The sequence below is a fragment of the Puma concolor genome, chromosome E3 (genome assembly GCF_028749965.1).
Source record: "Puma concolor isolate L17-30 chromosome E3, mPumCon1.1.hap2, whole genome shotgun sequence".
Taxonomy (NCBI): Eukaryota; Metazoa; Chordata; class Mammalia; order Carnivora; family Felidae; genus Puma; species Puma concolor.
This window is the reverse complement of record NC_141682.1, coordinates 17,803,076-17,817,724: the sequence shown is the minus strand read 5'-3', so window position 1 is coordinate 17,817,724 and position 14,649 is coordinate 17,803,076. Positions and strand designations below refer to the sequence as shown.

The 14,649-nt window shown below is 43.5% G+C and overlaps 1 protein-coding gene across 2 annotated transcripts in view; it reads left to right on the top strand.

Annotated features, from left to right (window-relative positions):
- Positions 1 to 4,432: 4,432 nt before the first annotated feature.
- LOC147573000 (integrin alpha-D-like) overlaps positions 4,433 to 14,649 on the top strand; it is a 37,026-nt gene continuing 26,809 nt past the window's right edge. For both annotated transcript variants that reach the window (XM_086692301.1, XM_086692300.1), the window contains exons 1-7: positions 4,433 to 4,485; positions 6,236 to 6,341; positions 9,201 to 9,304; positions 9,437 to 9,507; positions 9,633 to 9,747; positions 13,062 to 13,192; positions 13,852 to 13,997. In XM_086692301.1, the coding sequence (XP_086548427.1) occupies positions 4,452 to 4,485; positions 6,236 to 6,341; positions 9,201 to 9,304; positions 9,437 to 9,507; positions 9,633 to 9,747; positions 13,062 to 13,192; positions 13,852 to 13,997 (707 nt within the window). In that variant the 5' untranslated portion in view covers positions 4,433 to 4,451. The remainder of the gene's footprint in view (positions 4,486 to 6,235; positions 6,342 to 9,200; positions 9,305 to 9,436; positions 9,508 to 9,632; positions 9,748 to 13,061; positions 13,193 to 13,851; positions 13,998 to 14,649) is intronic.

Here is a 14,649-nt window from a genome sequence, read left to right as displayed (position 1 = left end):
TTAAAAGCAGAAATGAACTATTGGGACCTCGTGAAGATAAAAAGCTTCTGCACAGGAAAGGAAACAATGAACAAAACTAAAAGGCAACCAACGGAATGGGAAAAGATATTTGCAAATGACATATCAGACAAAGGGCTAGTATCCAAAATCTATGAAGAGCTCACCAAACTCCCCACCTGAAAAACAAATAATCCAGTGAAGAAATGAGCAGAAAACATGAATAGACGATTCTCTAAAGAAGATATCCAGATGGCCAACAGGCACATGAAAAGATGCTCAACGTCGCTCCTCATGAGGGAAATACAAATCAAAACCACACTGAGATATCACCTCATGCCAGTCAGAGTGGCTGAAATGAACAAAACAGGAGACTATAGATGCTGGAGAGGATGTGGACAAATGGGAACCCTCTTGCACTGTTGGTGGGAATGCAAATTGGTGCAGCCACTCTGGAAAGCAGTGTGGAGGTTCCTCAAAAAATTAAAAATAGATCTACCCTATGACCCAGCAATAGCACTGCTAGGAATTTACCCAAGGGATACAGGAGTGCTGATGCATAGGGGCACTTGTACCTCAATGTTTATAGCAGTACTTTCAACAATAGCCAAATTATGGAAAGAGCTTAAATGTCCACAAACTGATTAATGGATAAAGAAATTGTGGTTTATATACATAATGGAATACTACGTGGCAATGAGAAAGAATGAAATATGGCCTTTTGTAGCAACATGGATGGAACCGGAGAGTGTTATGCTAAGTGAAATAAGTCATACAGAGAAGTACAGATTCCATATGTTTTCACTCCTATGTGGATCCTGAGAAACTTCACAGAAGACCATGAGGGAGGGTAAGAAAAAAATGGTTACAGAGGGAGGGAGCCAAAATATAAGAGACTCCTAAAAACTGAGAACAAACTGAGGGTTGATGGGGGGTGGGAGGGAGGGGTGGGTGGGTGATGGGTATTGAGGGCACCTGTTGAGATGAGCACTGGGTGTTGTATGGAAACCAACTTGACAACAAATTTCATAATAAAAAAAAGAAAAAAGAAAAAAAAAGACACATAATAATTAAAATGGCAAAAAATAAAGAGAGAACCTTGAAAGCAGCAAGAGAAAACCAAACAAGAATATTTTATCCAGCAATGTTAACATTCAGAATTGAAGAAGAAATAGTTTCCCAGGCAAAATTTAATGGCCCTACCTATGGCATATCATTTTAAGTATACATGTGACAGTTATTTAAAATAGTGGAAATGTCAAATACATGTTATCATTATAAAATCATTTCTAAACAAAAGTTTTTAGCTCAATTTACTTGAGCTGATATTTAATGAATAGAAAAAATTAATTAGAAGCTGGGAAGGGCACTGATGCAGGGAACGGGGCCAAAGATTATGATTGCTGGCTTTGAGGCTGACTTACCTACTTTCTGCAAAGAATGTCAAGGACAAGTTGAACAATACCCTTCTTCCTCTTGTATTAAGGGGTCCGTAGCAAACAGCACCCTCCATCAGTTCTGTGAATCTGTGAACTTCTCTCTGTGTTTAGAACCACAAAATGATTTTTGATTATTTTCCTTAACACAAAATGTAAAGATATCTTCGTTTCCTCCATCTACAGTACACCTCATCTTTTAGACACAATCTTGAATGAATTAACATTTCATACATAATTTTTAATTTGGGACTTCCCTTCCCAAGCAAAGCTTGAGGGTAACTAATATTTCGCTGATTTCAGCAACTGTAAAGATTTCCAACTGCCTCAATTGTATTATCATTTGTCTCAGCAAAATTTTTGCTTGTTTTGCACTCATTAAAAAAAAAAACAATAAGGGCATATTGCAAAAAGATATTAAAATATTTATAAAAACCACACAGTGTCATAAAAGTATCTTTCTCCTAGGCCTGGTGATGAATGTTCCAAGGTTCTGATTCCTCCAACTTGCTGCAGGTGATATTCCTCAACTCTAGGTATCTTCAGGGCACTTAATGGGGGTTCTATACTTGGCAGAACCACCAACTCTCTGTAATTTTTTTAAAGTTTTTAATATGGTAATTTATAATAAATACATATTTGGTCTTTGTCTTTTTTCTGGCACAGAGCTCCTAAAATTCTTGGAATTCCCAAGTGATAAGAACAATATAGGTGTCTCATGTTACAAGGTGAGGTTTGGAAAGCACCTAAAAGTGGGAACTGGTTGCCAGTAGAGCCAAACATGGAATTAGAAGGTTAGAAGTTTCAGTCTCAACCCCCCCTCCCCAATTTCCTGGGAGGAGAGAGGGGTTCTAGATTGAGTTCAACCACCAAAGAGCAATGACTTTATAAATCATGCCTATGTAATGAAGCTTTCATAAAAATCCAAAAGCAGAGTTCTGGTAGCTTCTAGGTAGGTGAACAAGTAAAGATTTGGGCAGATTGCCATGATTGCCATGAAGCCTTCATGCCCTTTCCCCATACCTTGTCCTATGCATCTCTTGCATTTGGCTATTCCTGAGTTACAACCTTTTTAATGAATCAGTAGTTTGGTAAGTAAAGGGTTTTACTGAGTTTTGTAGTTGCTCTAGGAAATTACTCAAATCCAAGGATTTGTTGTTGTTGTTGTTGTTGCAGACCTTCAAGCTATAGCCAGTGGGTCAGAAGCACAGGTTTTATGTATTGGTTTAATATGATTTTAGATCCACTAGCAAGACAAAATAAAACTTGCCTTCATAAGTAAAGCTGTTTTGATATAAAAATAAAAGAAAATAAAAAAGTTGTTTCAGGATGTCATTATCTCATCTTTTCTCACTAATAAAAACTCAGTAGCTCAGCTGCTGAGGGCCCTGCTGGAGGCTTATCAGTAAAAATATGTGAAGAAGCAACCCTGAAAAGGGGACATTAATACTACAAATACCAAGAGTTTGTGAGGACTATCCAAGAGTGTTTAGTATGGTCAAGGCTACAATTGGCTGATCTAAATAGCCTTCTGAAGACCTTGGGGGAAGTTAGCTCCTGCCATGGTAAAACCAGCAGTGATGAAAGCCATGCAGCAACCTAATGTAGAAGATCATCTTGCCCACTTACACCTTGCCATTGTTCTCTATCACATGCTGTAGCACAGGGGAATTTTACCTTTGCACTGGTAGCTGGACATCAGTTCTTGGTTGGCTAAACTATCTCTGCTGAGTATCATTTTGCCCTGTATTTTAACCTTATAAATCTATTCCTGGACTTTGATACTTTGGACCTTTTTTCATGTTTTTGAGAAACATTTGTGTATGCTTAATTATAGAATATTCAAAACACAAAGGAAATTACAAAGAATAAATACCCTTATCTACCCTTATCCCATTTAACAAATGTTAAAATATTAAAGTATTAGATATCAAAATATCAGGAGTTGAATGTTAAGTTTAACAAATTTAGAAGTTCCCTTTCCACCTCATCTGAGGTAAACATTGTTCCATATTCTATCCTCATAGATTAGTTTTGCCTGTTCATACAAAATGAATCAAACATTTTGCAGTCTGGTGTTTGACTTCTTTTCCTAATGACAAAGTTGAGATTCATCCATATTGTTACATCAATCTGTAGTCTGTTCTCTTATTATGGACTAGTAAACCCCTTGTATGACTACTAAGCCTATTTGCCAGTTTGATTATACATTTTCCTCTTGATGGAATCTGGTTTTTAATTTACATTAATTTTTTAAATTTAAATTCAAGTTAGTTAACATATAGTTTATTATTGGTTTCAGTACAATTTAGGGATTCATCACTTACATATAACATACAATAGTGCTCATCCCAACAAGTGCCCTCCTTAATGCCCATCACCCATTTAGCTCACCCCCACCTACCTCCCCTCTAGCAACCCTCAGTTTCTATTCTGTATTTAAGAGCCTGACACAGGGCTTAAACTCATGGACCATGAGATCATGACCTGAGTTGTAGTCAGTCACGTAACCGACTGACCCACCCAGATGCACCGAGTCTGGTTTTTTAAACAACAGCCTCCTAACTCATGCTCAATCCCCAACACTGCTATCTGAGGGGGAGGTCTGTCTTTCTCCAGACTCACATCCATGTGGTGGGGCATCTGCAGCCATCTGTTTTACCCCTTAAAGTCATATGCACTTTGGTTTCTGGGCCCCAGGGGGGTCCCAGGATTCCCTGGGTATCAACTGGATCTCAAGGGATGGGGGAGGGTGGACTTCTGGGAAAGCCAGGCCCTGGACAAGGAAGCCAGATCTCTAGAGGTGGTGGCAGTGGGAGAGTATGGGCGATTTTCTCCAAGGGTGTCTTTGGCCTCCTGTCCCTGCCTCTGTTCTATGATTAACCAAAGACTTCCTCACTGTGCCCCTCCTTCTGTTACTTGAAGGCCTGAGTCATTATTTTAATTCTCCCCGGGACACTGAGCATCCTTCAGTGCTCTATTGCTCAGCTCTTCACTTCTCCTTCGATACCCTGCTCAATGATGGCTTTTGGAATTATGCTCCTCTTAGGTGGTAAGTGGGGCCTCAGAGCTGGAAGAGGTCTGGGCGGGGGCGTCTCTGTCTGATAGGGCATTCTGGGGCTGGTGGTCAACTCATATAGCTCTGTGGAGGAGGTGAGGCAAGGGAGTGCCTTAGTGTCTAGATTCTGGTGTGGAAAGAGGAATGGCCTGGAATCAGGGGAGGGTCATAACCTGAGCAAAGATGAGATAAGATGGACTCATAGGCTAAGTTTGGGTGGAGAATAAGCTACTTCTCCACATTCCCCAAGGCTTCCCCCCACCTTCTGTCAGGCCCCTGGTGTGTGTGTGTGTGTGTGTGTGTGTGTGTGGTGGTATGGTTGACAGGAGTCAGCCTCAGAGCCCCAGCGGGGAAGGCCATAGAAGTCACTAGGGAGGGGAAACTTTTGATATCTCATCCTTGGTCCTTGGTTTTGATTTCAGGTAGGTTGTTCCACGACTGCCAAGAGAATAGTCCAGAAATTGAACCTGTAACAGGATCACATTTCTGTGTCATTTGAAATCATTTGTGTGTCAGTCAAAAATCAGATTCCACACAAAAATCCAGACTTTCAGCTTCTCTTGAGAAATGGGAAGGTCTGGAGCTCTGGATTCTAGACCCTGGTAATGCTTACCTCCTTTTAAAAGGGCCACATGCTCTAAGTGCCCATAATTCCCTGGTACTCACACCACCCACTTCACTCACTGATGTCACCCTCTTGGCCTCTGAGACATTTCAGTCTGAGACTTTTGGCATCATCCTACTTGTCTGGTCATAGGTTCTTTTTTCAGACTCAGAAATAGAATCATCCTTTGAGGAGATTTGGGATGTGAAGCTCCCTTGCATGTGGCCATGGTAGGATTATGGCACCTTCAACATCTGGCCTTTTCCCAGAACCCCAAGATTCAGTTGTTTGGACCTTGCCTGTCACATCCTGGCCTAATGCTTTATATTCTTAGAGCTTCCCTACTTTGGGGTTGGAGTTGACTCCTCAATCCAGAGACAGCTGGGAATTCTAGTAGAAATGGAGAAGAAACCTGCTGTCTAGGAGTGAGAGTTGTGGGAAAAGCCCTTGAAATGTAGGGGGCCTTCCACTGAGGTTTTTGAGCTTAGTCACCAGAGAGGAGAATGTGAAGGATCAGGAGAGTGGGTTGGAATCCTGGCTATACCAGGGACGTCCTGTGCAGTTCTGGGTCAGCCAACAAATAGTAATTAGTCACCTGTTAAGGGCCAGGCACTGCCTCAGGCACCAACACAAGATGGTTGCAGTCCTTGTTGTCTTAGAGCCTAGCACCAAGGAAGGGGGTCATGGGAAACACATAAGAATAAATAATTAATCAAAAAATTCTAAGTCTGTTTCCCCATCTGGACCTTAGGGTGGACCATGATGTAATTGTTAATGGTGTCCCTTTCATTCTCAGAAGGTCTCAGTTTAGGAAATGAATTGTATTATCATAAGGGACATTCTTGAGCTAACATACCATGAGGTGACAGGCTCAATTTCAGGTTGTACATGTCCTTTGAAATATCCTTGAGGGGCATTTCTCTGGATTGTTGCCCTTTGTATTGTGGTTTGATTATTGTTGAGGAAGGGAGAGACAGGAGCCACACAGATGGCAAATCAGGAAACAAAAAGAACACCCTTCTCCTGGGAAGATGAGCTGGACTGGGGTGGGCATCAAGATCCCAAAAGTCAGGTATCCAGAGGAGATGAGGCTTCTCTGACTGTTCCTCCCACCCTCACTTCCCTCTCCATATTCCTCAGTCATTGCTTCTTATTATGGGTTCAACTTGGATGTGGAGGAGCCCATGGTCTTTCAAGAGGATGGAGTTAGCTTTGGACAGAGTGTGGCCCAGTTTGGCAGATCGAGGTAAGCCCTGCCCACTCTCCCCACCCTCACCCCTTCAGCCTTCAGGCAAATGGATGAACATGGGTTAGGAGGTATCTGGAGGAAGGGCAGCATGGGCAAAGTCTGACACCACTGACACCACTACTACCAACTATTCACGGTTCCAGGAAGGGCCACAAACTCTGAACAAGACACTCTTTCAGGAGGGAGATCTTGAATCTCCTCCAGACAGGTCTCGCTTTGTGGCATGTGACCAGTGTAAGTGACCAGTACAGTTACCCTTGCACTTGTAATAATGTTTTGCAGTCTTCTTCTTGAAATTATTAAGAATTGATCTTAGCATTTGTGTGTGGTCATTAAGATTGATGGGGAGGGGCGCCTGGGTGGCGCAGTCGGTTAAGCACCCGACTCCAGCCAGGTCACGATCTCGCGGCCCGTGAGTTCGAGCCCCGCGTCAGGCTCTGGGCTGATGGCTCAGAGCCTGGAGCCTGTTTCCGATTCTGTGTCTCCCTCTCTCTCTGCCCCTCCCCCGTTCATGCTCTGTCTCTCTCTGTCCCAAAAATAAATAAACGTTGAAAAAAAAATTAAAAAAAAAAAGATTGATGGGGAAGTGGAGATGTGCTGGAGGCTTGGAGCTTTGGCTCACATGCAGTCTAGCCTTCTGTGGAGTGGTTCTTAGCTTCCTGCTTCCCCACACCTATCCAGTGACCCCTGCTGCCCTCAGCCCCTGGTATGAGTTAGGCAAGGTCAAGGTTGGCTGTGCACAGTTTGCTCAGTCTGTGGGGTTTGCACTGGCCCTGGGAAAATCCCTGTGCCTTGGGGAATTCAACACTAAATAGCAAACAGGTAAAGACAGGACAGGTAAAGAGGAGGACCATGGGGAGGAAAAAAAAAAAAAAGGGAAAAAAACTTTTTTTCTCCCAGAACAAAAGGCCCACATTTTTATTTCACACTGGGACTGTCAATTATGTACCTCACCCTGCTTCCAGAAACTCACATTCTCAGGTCCCAGCAGCAGGGACCCAAGTTGTTAAAGTCCCAATGTGATGCAAGTATAACGGAAATCTGGAGGCATAAGAAGGAAGAGATCAAACCCAGGAGGGAATTCTAGGAAGGCTTCACAGAGGAGGTCAAGTTGGCAATGAGCCTGAGAATACAAGAAGATTTAATTGGCCAAGAAGTAGCATATTGAGGTCACTGAGTTCTAAAAGCACATCCATCCCCCTTCCTCACCCAGCTGGCAGGCTGGGGCATGAAAGAAAATGCCAGATGTCAGAGTTATGGGTTTTTTTTTTTTTTGGTTTGTTTGTTTATTTTGAAATATACAGGGCAAAAACTGAAGTGCCCAATCTTGGAAGGTCCAACTCAATAAATTTTTCATATGTGTATACCCAGGTAGCTGCTGCCTGGATCCAGATACAGAACATCCTCAGGTCCACTCCCCTGGATTCCCTTAGGCCTTTTCTGATCACTCAAAATCCAACAAATTCAAAGATAGCCACTGTCCCACTTCCATCACCATCAGTTACACACACACACACACACACACACACACACACACACACATCCATAAACTATTGATTGACTGCTGTTCACCAGTATTTACAAAAAAGTAAATATATAGACTGGATGACATGCTGATTGCTACAAAGCTATTGTTTTTCCTGTTGTCTGTTGAAACACAACCCAAACACTGAAAAGACCAAGCCTATGAATCAGGAATAGATAGGGTAAAGGAAAACATGTAGATGAAAAGTTTGCTCATCCATTTATGCCAGCAGGTCCCAAACTGCTACATCTCTAACCATCTATTTAGGTTTTCATCAGCAAGTGTTAGACCCACAAAGATCTCAGCTTTCCATAAAGGACTAGCTTTCTAGAAGGAAGATTTAAATGTTAACCTAATGTGGTTTGCCTGGCTAATTAGTTAAAAACACACAAATATTTGTCTAGTTTTCTCATCTGAGTGGAGAGATTGTTGGCAGAGATAACATTTTTTTAAAATTAAAAAATTCTCTCCTCTCAAAAGGTTTTATAAATAAATTTTTGCACTTATATGACTGTAGATATTGATATGGAGTCTGATGCTTTTGCTTTAAGTTGTCCAACTCAAATTGCTTATGTTATATTTAAATTATCCAATTAATTACAGAATAATCTTTTTGTTTTGATACCTTATGGCTTAAAATTTTTCCATGTAGGGGTGCCTGGCTGACTCAGTCAGCTAAGCATCCGAGTTTGGCTAAGGAGATGATCTCACAGTTTGTGGCTTAGAGCCACACATTCAGCTTTGTGCTGACAGCACGGAACATGCTTGGGATTCTGTCTCCCCTCCCCTCTGCCCCTCCCCAGCTCATTCATGCTCTCTCTCTTTCAAAAATAAATAACCTTTAATTTTTTTCCAGGGTACCTGTTGGATTGAGCACTGGGTGTTGTATGGAAACCAATTTGACAATAAGTTATATTTAATATAAAAAAATTCTTTTTTTTCCATGTAACTTGAGGTGATCTATTTCTTGGGTGGCTCAGAATGATGGTACCCCAGAAACAAAATGCACTTACTCATGGCTGGAAAATGTTTTTCTTTTGAATATATTTATTTTTGGTTAATGTTAAAAAAACAGCACTCAAACCATTTGTATATATAAATACAAATTTATTTATGTATCCTCACACATACACAAACAAAAAGTCCAGCATAGTCCTTCAGCACATGTGGGTTAAACTGAAGCTCTCCTTTTTGAATAGCCTCATGAGTGGCAAATGCCAAGAGCTTCCCTCTCAAACTCTCACTTCCTTGTTACATGGTGATACTTCCTCACCTGAAGCGCCCTGTGTTCTTACCCCTCATACAACTATATGTCATGCTTGTGCCTCCAGACTCGTGGTGGGAGCCCCCCTGGAGGTGGTGGCGGTCAACCGGACAGGACGGTTGTATGACTGTGCAGCTGCCACTGGCCTATGTCAACCTATAGCACTGCACAGTGAGTGACTCCACCTGGGAATTGGGGCCCTCAATCCTCCTGTACAAGAATGTCTCTCCTTGGCCTCTAGTCCTGATTCTCCCCCCAAATGAGGGTGTGCCCATGAGTATGATCATGTGTATCTGCCCTCAGCACCACCAGAGGCCGTGAACATGTCCCTGGGCCTGTCCCTGGCAGCCTCCACCAATCGCTCCTGGCTGCTGGTGAGTTTCTCTGGGTCATAGAAGGGTCACAAGGGCAGGATCAGGGGCCAGAGGAGGCTTGGGCTGGGGGAGAAGAATATGGAGAATTCTGGGGCCCCTTTGCTCACACAGGTCTCTGCCTCTAGGCCTGCGGCCCAACCATGCACAGAGCCTGTGGGGAGAATATGTATGCAGAAGGCTTTTGCTTCCTGTTGGGCTCCCACCTGCAGACCATTCGGACAGTGCCTGCTGCCCTGCCAAGTAGGTCCCTTTAGAGACAGCATTTCTGTTTTATACACATACTGGCACAGAGGAGTGGGCAGAGCCTGAGACTATGGTCTTGGCTTCCTGTGCTCATGGCCTCTTCCCAGAGGCCTCAGTGAGCCCAAGAAGGTCTGGGAACATGGTCTGGCCTCATAAGAAGGGCAGCTTACAACAGGTTCTCTAAGCTGGTCGAGGGGAAAAGGTTCGGATGAGGTAGAAGGGAGCTTCAGAGTGCTGGCAACAGGAGGCATGAGGATCTCACAGTTGCCAACAGGTGCAGAGATGCTTCTTGGGCTTTCAGAGGAAAGGTGAAAGGTGGATGGTGAAAATGTGGTGAGGATGATAGATCCAGGGATCCAAGTATGAGGCCATTCCTGATCACTCACTGATGAGTTTCTAAAGGGAGCAAACATTAGGGCCATGGAAAATGTGATGCACATTTTGTTGCTGATGTCTTCCACAGAGAGTGGTGCCAGGGACACTGAACATCATCTCTCTGAGAGTCATTCTGAATAAGTCTGTCTTCTGTGTCCTTGGGCAAGTGACCTAATTCCCTGGTTTTCATTTCCTCTTTGGTCAACTGGGTCTTAATAATCGAGGTGGTTATGAGGATTAAAAGATTATATATATATATATATATATATATATATATATATATATATATATACTTAGACCTCTGCCTGGCACATAATATGTGACTACTGTTATGACTGATATTCTAGCTAGCTAGAACCATGTGCTTAGACTAGGAGGAAGATACAGGTAAACTCTTTTCTCTGTGGCATCAGAAGAGATACTGGGCTCCAAGTGAGAGCCAGGGGCACTCGAGGTGCTGACTGAGAGCAATGCTTTGGACTAGAGAAGCCATGATACCAGGCATGGTGGGATTTTAGGCAAAGGTGAAATAGCAGCAGAAACACCTCTCAATCAAACTGTGAGTGCAGAGTCTACAGAGGGGACAGAGAGAGTGGAGGAGGGGTGTCCAGGAGTCTTGGGGATGCCATGAACTGCCTTGGATGTCTGTGCAGTCAAAATAGAGGATGTGGCATTTCAGCACTAGGACATAACTCCTTTATTCTAGATGTCTCCATGGCTCATGAGATGGGATGCTTGTTGAAAATGGAACTTAGGCACATAAGCCTGGTGTAAGCAAGGCAAGTTTGAGTAGAGGATGAAGGGACTGCATGCCAGACAGTGCTGGATGTGTGGTGTGCATTTTTATTGCATCCTCATAGTTTCTGGTTGGTAGACAGGATGATCCCTGTCTCACAAGCAAGAAAACTGAGTCTTAGAGAGCTGAGTTCCCACTGTTTGGAAGTAACAAAGCTCAGAGTTGAAACCAACCTTTCCTGATGTTAACCTGTCTTTTCTCAGGCAGTGCTCAGCTATAGCCTGGTGCCTGCTGTTGGGAGCCCAGTGGATATAACAAAAGGAACAAAGAACATAAGTGATATTGTGAGGGAACTTGCCACTGGGCTGGCCTGAGAGAGGATATGGTGGGTGGTTTTGTGGTCCAGCTAACAAGTGCACACAAGTGAAAGATGTGGAGACAGGGAACTTCAGCTACCCAGCTGTTGGGAGATAACAGGTGAGAAGAGAAGCACCTTAGGGCTTCTTGGCCAGCCATGTGGAGGGCTGAATTTTCTGGTCAAGGAAGCAGAGAGGAAAGTGATCTTCCATTTCTTTTCAGCATGGGTGAAGCACCAGCTGGTTGAATAGGCGAGATGGGGGAGGTGTGGGGAGTGAGGAGAAAGTATTTTTGTTTCAGTGGCAGGAGGCCAGCTGCCACAGTTCAGCATCATGCCTCATTGCTGTCTGTGGTGGCCTGATCTCTTACCACACTGAGAGCAACACAGGATGTGGGGTACTGGTGGAGGCACCAACTGTGTCCTTTACACAAGCCACACACTTTATGTGAGTTTGGGGTTGGTCTGAAATGTCTTATTTGTTCATGGGTATAAGGTGTGTCTTTACCCTGTGTGGACTCCATGAAGACAGGGATGGTATCTTTTCTAAAACTATGGACTTAGACCAGATTTCCTGAGAAATGAACTCTGTGTCTCATTTGGGAATATTCTCAGCAGCAATACTTCTGAGAGCATGAAGGAAGCAGGACTCATTAGAGAAAGAGGGTGGACTGTGATGGATCAGAACAGAGGCTTCAGCCAACTCAGAGAAGCTTGGAACATGACTGCATGCAGGTTGCCCCCAGGAGCAGGAGGTGTAACTGTGGGCAACTCCTGATGCTTAGTTATCAGCTGGGAGCCATCAACAGCCAACTACCTGCAGCTGATAATAAGCACCTCCATCCTGATAGGGGGTGTGTCTTGGTGGCACAACTTAGCATCCATGCAGGTGTGTTTTTGGGCCTGAAACAATGCCTGGCACATGGTGATGATGGTGATAGGAGCTAACCTTTATGGGGGGCCAGGCCCAATCTTAAGCATTTTATACACATATTACTTTTTATCCTAGTCCATGTGTTAGGCACTATTATTATCTCCATTTTACAGATGGGGAAAACTGAAGCCCAGTGAAGTTACATAACTTGCTTGAATTGACCACTAGTAGATGCAAGAGCTGGGATTTGAGCCCAGGCATGCTCAGAATACACACTCTGAATCACTTTCATAAATTGCTTTCCCCTGTGCTCTACAACATTCCTAGAGTGTGTATTCAATAAATATTTGTTGACTAAGCGAATGAGGAGCCCACCTTGTCTCTGTCCTTTCCTTCCTCCTCCATGTTCTAGGCCTTGTGGAAGGTGGGAAGCAATAGGGACCCTGATGAGGGGGAAGGGGCTTGGGCAACAGATTTTTCTTTTGTGGTTAGAATGCTTTTTAAAATAAAGTTTTAATTTTAATTACAGTATAGTTAGCATACAGTGTTATATTAGTTTCAGATGTACAAAATAGTGATTCAACAATTCCATGTATCACCTGGTGCTCATCATGACAAGTGTGCTCCTTAATCCCCATCACTTATTTCACCCATCCACCACTCACCTCCCTCCTGGTAACCAAGAGTTTGTCCTCTATAGTTAAAAGTCTGTTTCTTGTTTGCCTCTCTCTTTGTGTTTCTCTCTCTCTCTCTCTCTTTCTCTCTCTCTCTCTCTCTCTCTCTCTGTCTCTCTCTCTTTGTTTGGTTGGTTTCTTAAATTTTGGGCAGTGGAGGGTGCTGGAAACTTGGTGGGAATTGATTCCTAATCCAGGAATGACACTGTAAGTCTGTGGAGCAGGAAGGGTTTCTGGGTCCTGGGAGATGGCTGGGCCCCACACTAGCATCTCTGATTCCTTCCTCCTTCTCTACAGAGTGTCCAAGTCAAGAGATGGACATTGTCTTCCTGATTGATGGCTCTGGAAGTATTGACCAAAGGGACTTTAAGCAGATGAAGGACTTTGTCATAGCTGTGATGGGGCAGTTTGAGGGCACCAACACACTGGTGAAGTTTGGGTCCCTGAGACCTGGGGAGTGCTGGGGTGGTGGTGGCTGCCTTTGGGAAAGGCCAACCTAGGAGGAGGCCTGGCATTGCTGGGGGTGGGCTCAGTGGACCTATGCCATGATAAGGCTAAGGTCTCAGTGCAGGGCTGATTTGTGCCCTTACCTGAGGGAATTCCCCTGTGACATTTAATATGTCTTTATATGGCCCAGGAAATATGTTTTTTTTTACTGTTAAAAAGCATTGAAAGGATTGCAAAAATAGTTTTGCTATGAAATTAGACTGAAGATACCTTGGCCAAATACTTAATGATTTCTTTGTTGTGTTTTCCATGCAACTCATGATTTCTCTTATTTTATTTCTCACTAATTAGTGTACATGTGTGTATGAATTCTTGAGAAGTGAGGAAATATAGCCTACAAGTTTATTTCATATGTTATGAAAGTTTAAAAACGTCTTATTTTAACAAATATTGCAGTATTTCCAAAGTATGAAAGAAGCATTATTTGGTTTTGATTTCCTAATTTTCTTTTTGGGCCAATTTCCTCCTGGGTTTTAGCATCAAAAAACACATGGAAATTGTAAATCCAAAATTATTCCAAAATAAAAGTTAATTTAAAAATAACTCCTGAGACCCAGGGCCTTCCTCTTGGTCTTTGCAGTTCTCACTCATGCAGTACTCCAACCATCTGGAGATCCACTTCACCTTCACTAAATTCCAGAGAAGCTCAAGCCCTCAGAGCCTCGTGGATCCCATCAGACAACTGAAAGGCCTGACTTTTACAGCCACAGGCATCCTGAAAGTAGTGTAAGTTCTCCCTTCTGCCTCATTTGGACACACTGCCACACCACTTCCTCATGCTGGTCTGCACAGCTCTAGGAAGTTCTGGAGAAAGGGGCTCTAAAGGGGAGTGGAGGGGCTGTCCTCCCTGGAGTGTTTCCCCCGATATAGTGTGGGATTCTTCTGCAGTGTGTTTCCTCTCTGCCGGCCTTGGATTGGCTAGATTCTGACTCCACCTGGGGCAGCAGAGACATAAGCTTTGGTTCAGACAATCAGAGTTCTCATTCTGGCTCCCTGCTGATAACCTGGGCAACACTGGAAGTTACTGAATCTAAGTCTCAGTAAACTGTCAAATGAGGATAAACGTACATCTTGGTTGTAAGGACTACATGAGATCTGATGCATGAGGTGCTTCTGAACATGAAGTGCTGGACAAGTGGTTAGAGTTTTATCCAGAAAATGGTGCACCCCTTTTTGACATCCCTGGCAGAGAGTCAGGAATTGTTGCCAAGTGTGTTCTGCCTGTCTCCTCACTCACATCCCTCTACCCCCACATCCTCATTTATGTGAGTTCTCTGCATTAACTGGGTGCTTACCATGTGCCTGTCCAGCATTGGGTGCTAGGCAGACCATGAAGAAATGGCTTAGGTGGTGGGGCCAGAACAGAAGATGTGGTTCT